Raw genomic sequence first — 2,494 nt, 5'->3', positions numbered from 1 at the left:
TATAATTTGCTCATATATATATTCAAGCACAGAATCTATTCAAGTAATTCTTTTTTAAAAATTGTTAGCATTTACACATAAGTGAGGTGAAATTCTTATGTCTGTCTTTCTGAATAGAAAGTACAAATTTATTCAATGCAGATGTGAGTTGGTAACATTGTGCTTGAGAGAAAAAGAGTTCCCCAAGACAACCTGAAAAGCGAGACAATCACAATGTGTATTTTTCCAAAAGAACAATAAACACCAAAGAAGTCTGGCTGCCACACAGAATTTCAGAAGGGAGAAAAATGAAAGGCAGAGAACATTGGAAATAATGAGGGAAGAAATGAACTAGCACAAAGAAGCCTTTCAGTAATCTTTAAAAACTGAAAACCAAATTTCCTAAATCTGGCAAGAGAAGATCTCTGTAGGGTAGAACATGACTAGAACTTCCGGCACTGGACCTGCCATTCTCAAGCAGATTGAGTCCTGACTATTACATCATCCTCAAAGCATCACTGTTGCAGGTCCTGGTGAATCACACCTGTAATCCTAGCCACTCAAGAGGCTGAGATCTGAGGATTGAGGTTTGAAACCAGACCAGGCTTGGAAAGTCCTTGAAGCTCTTATCTCCAATTAACCACCAAAAGCTGGACGTGGAGCTGTGTCTCAAGTGGTAGAGCACTAGCCTTGAGCAAAAAGGGCTTAGGGGCAGAGGTCCCAGTATATGCACCCACATACACACACACACACACACACACACACACACACAATAGTTTTCCCATCTATTGTCTAGTCCAGTTGTAGAAATTAACATTTTTTCTTCATTTCCCAATAGACAGCTGAGATGAGACAAATAAGTAAGATTTTTAGCTTAACAGATAAATAATAAAGGGAGTGACAAATATAAAACTGACACAAGATTTTATATTCTCAACTTCTTGGCAATACTGTCTCCTTGGTATCTATGGGGCTCCATGGTCATTATCCAAGGCAAAGAAACTGGTCGGAGAAATGTTCATCTCTCCTCCCAAATGAGGAGGCTAACAGTACAATCCAGCAGCCATCTACCTGTGAAGACATTTCCCTGGAGGTGAGCCATGCTTCTGTCCCCTTGACCTGAGTCTCTTCTGGGGGCCTAGATAAGGAAACAAGCCAGCTAGGTCACCCAGAAACCCCTGGCCAACAGGAGCAGCTGCCTGAACATGCCTCGAAACTTGAGATTGTTGGTGATGAGGATGCAGGGGTGGACAGACACGCACAGGTAGAGTACACTTTGCCACAGCCAGTACCATGGGCTCTCTGAGGGGACAAAGACAATGGCATCAGCAACCAGGGACATGAAAGACAGCACATAAAGAATGAGGAAGGAGATGAGGGACTGTAGAGCTCTGTTCTGAAGCTGGGCACTGGACTCCTGCAGGCCGTGGGTGTTGTGTTGCATTCTCTGGTTGTGTCTCCTGAGAGAATTAATCAACAACAAAATTGAGACCAGGAAAATAAAACAAGGAATCACCATCGTGGAAAGCTTCAGAGGCATGAAATAGTGACTGTTTAGGCTCTTGCTCCACTCACTAAAGCTTACATCCCCAGAAAAATTCATGGTGAAAAATGCTTGATACACCATATAGTTGCCACAAAAGAACAGCAAGGTTACAATGAAGGAGATGAGGACAGAGCCCAACAGGAGCCAGGGCACCAATCCTGGAAATCTCCACTTCAACCAGAGGAAAGCGGGATGCGAGAAGTTAGCAATCTTGATACAGAACGCCACACTGAGCCATGTACCAAACCAGAAAGTGGTTGAGTTGAAAAAATCCAAGTAGAGGCCAACGAGCTGTCGGGCAACACTCCTCGAGTACTCAACCAGATGGAGGAAGAAGTAAAAGCTGCTCACCAGCCCGACACATTGCTGGCAGAAGCGAGAGCCACTCAAGCTCAGGAGGATGGCATCCCAAGGCATCAGTCTACCACGTCTCAGCCACTCCCTGCTCAGCACCCACACGATGAAGCTGTTGGCCAGGATCCCCAGGAAACACAGCAGGACAAAGACCAGCATGAAGAAGATTGTCAGGGATGGCTGCATGATGGCCCCTCCTCTGGTCACCTCCGGGAGTCTTGGTATCTGATCTCCTCCCTGTCCCCACCCTCAGTCCTCACACTCTTTCCTGGAGAATAGTCAGGTTCTGTACAAACCAGAGCCCATCCACAAGAGAGGACACGTAAGAAAGGCACACTCCCAGATCAGCCAAGATGCAAATTTCCCCTAGGCTCAGGTATCATTGGGCTGCCAGCTGCCCCTGATTTGCCTGCTCTGGTTTTGTCTGCCTGCTGCTATGGTTGGCACTGATTCAGTGAAAGAGATTGTTTTTGTCTCTAGCTGCGTTCCATGCCTCTTCTTCCATCCTTGGGCTGAGCAAACATTTCCCTTCCATTATATGTATATGTGTGTTTTATGTATATATACCTGTATATAGGTATGCATGCAATAGGTATAGGAAGATGCCTGGAAGGT

General features: G+C 45.3%; 1 protein-coding gene across 1 annotated transcript; it reads right to left on the bottom strand.

The window, feature by feature from the left end:
* Window positions 1–1,138: 1,138 nt before the first annotated feature.
* LOC150063718 (taste receptor type 2 member 41-like) lies at window positions 1,139–2,065 on the bottom strand. Its single transcript, XM_090332431.1, has one exon. The coding sequence runs from the start codon at window positions 2,063–2,065 to the stop codon at window positions 1,139–1,141; it is 927 nt and encodes a 308-aa protein (XP_090188557.1).
* Window positions 2,066–2,494: the final 429 nt, after the last annotated feature.

The sequence above is a fragment of the Megascapheus bottae genome, chromosome 5 (assembly GCF_031878675.1).
Source record: "Megascapheus bottae isolate mThoBot1 chromosome 5, mThoBot2.hap1, whole genome shotgun sequence".
NCBI classification, from domain to species: Eukaryota; Metazoa; Chordata; class Mammalia; order Rodentia; family Geomyidae; genus Megascapheus; species Megascapheus bottae.
The sequence above is the reverse complement of the archived record's forward strand: the minus strand, read 5'-3'. Positions and strand labels throughout refer to the sequence as shown.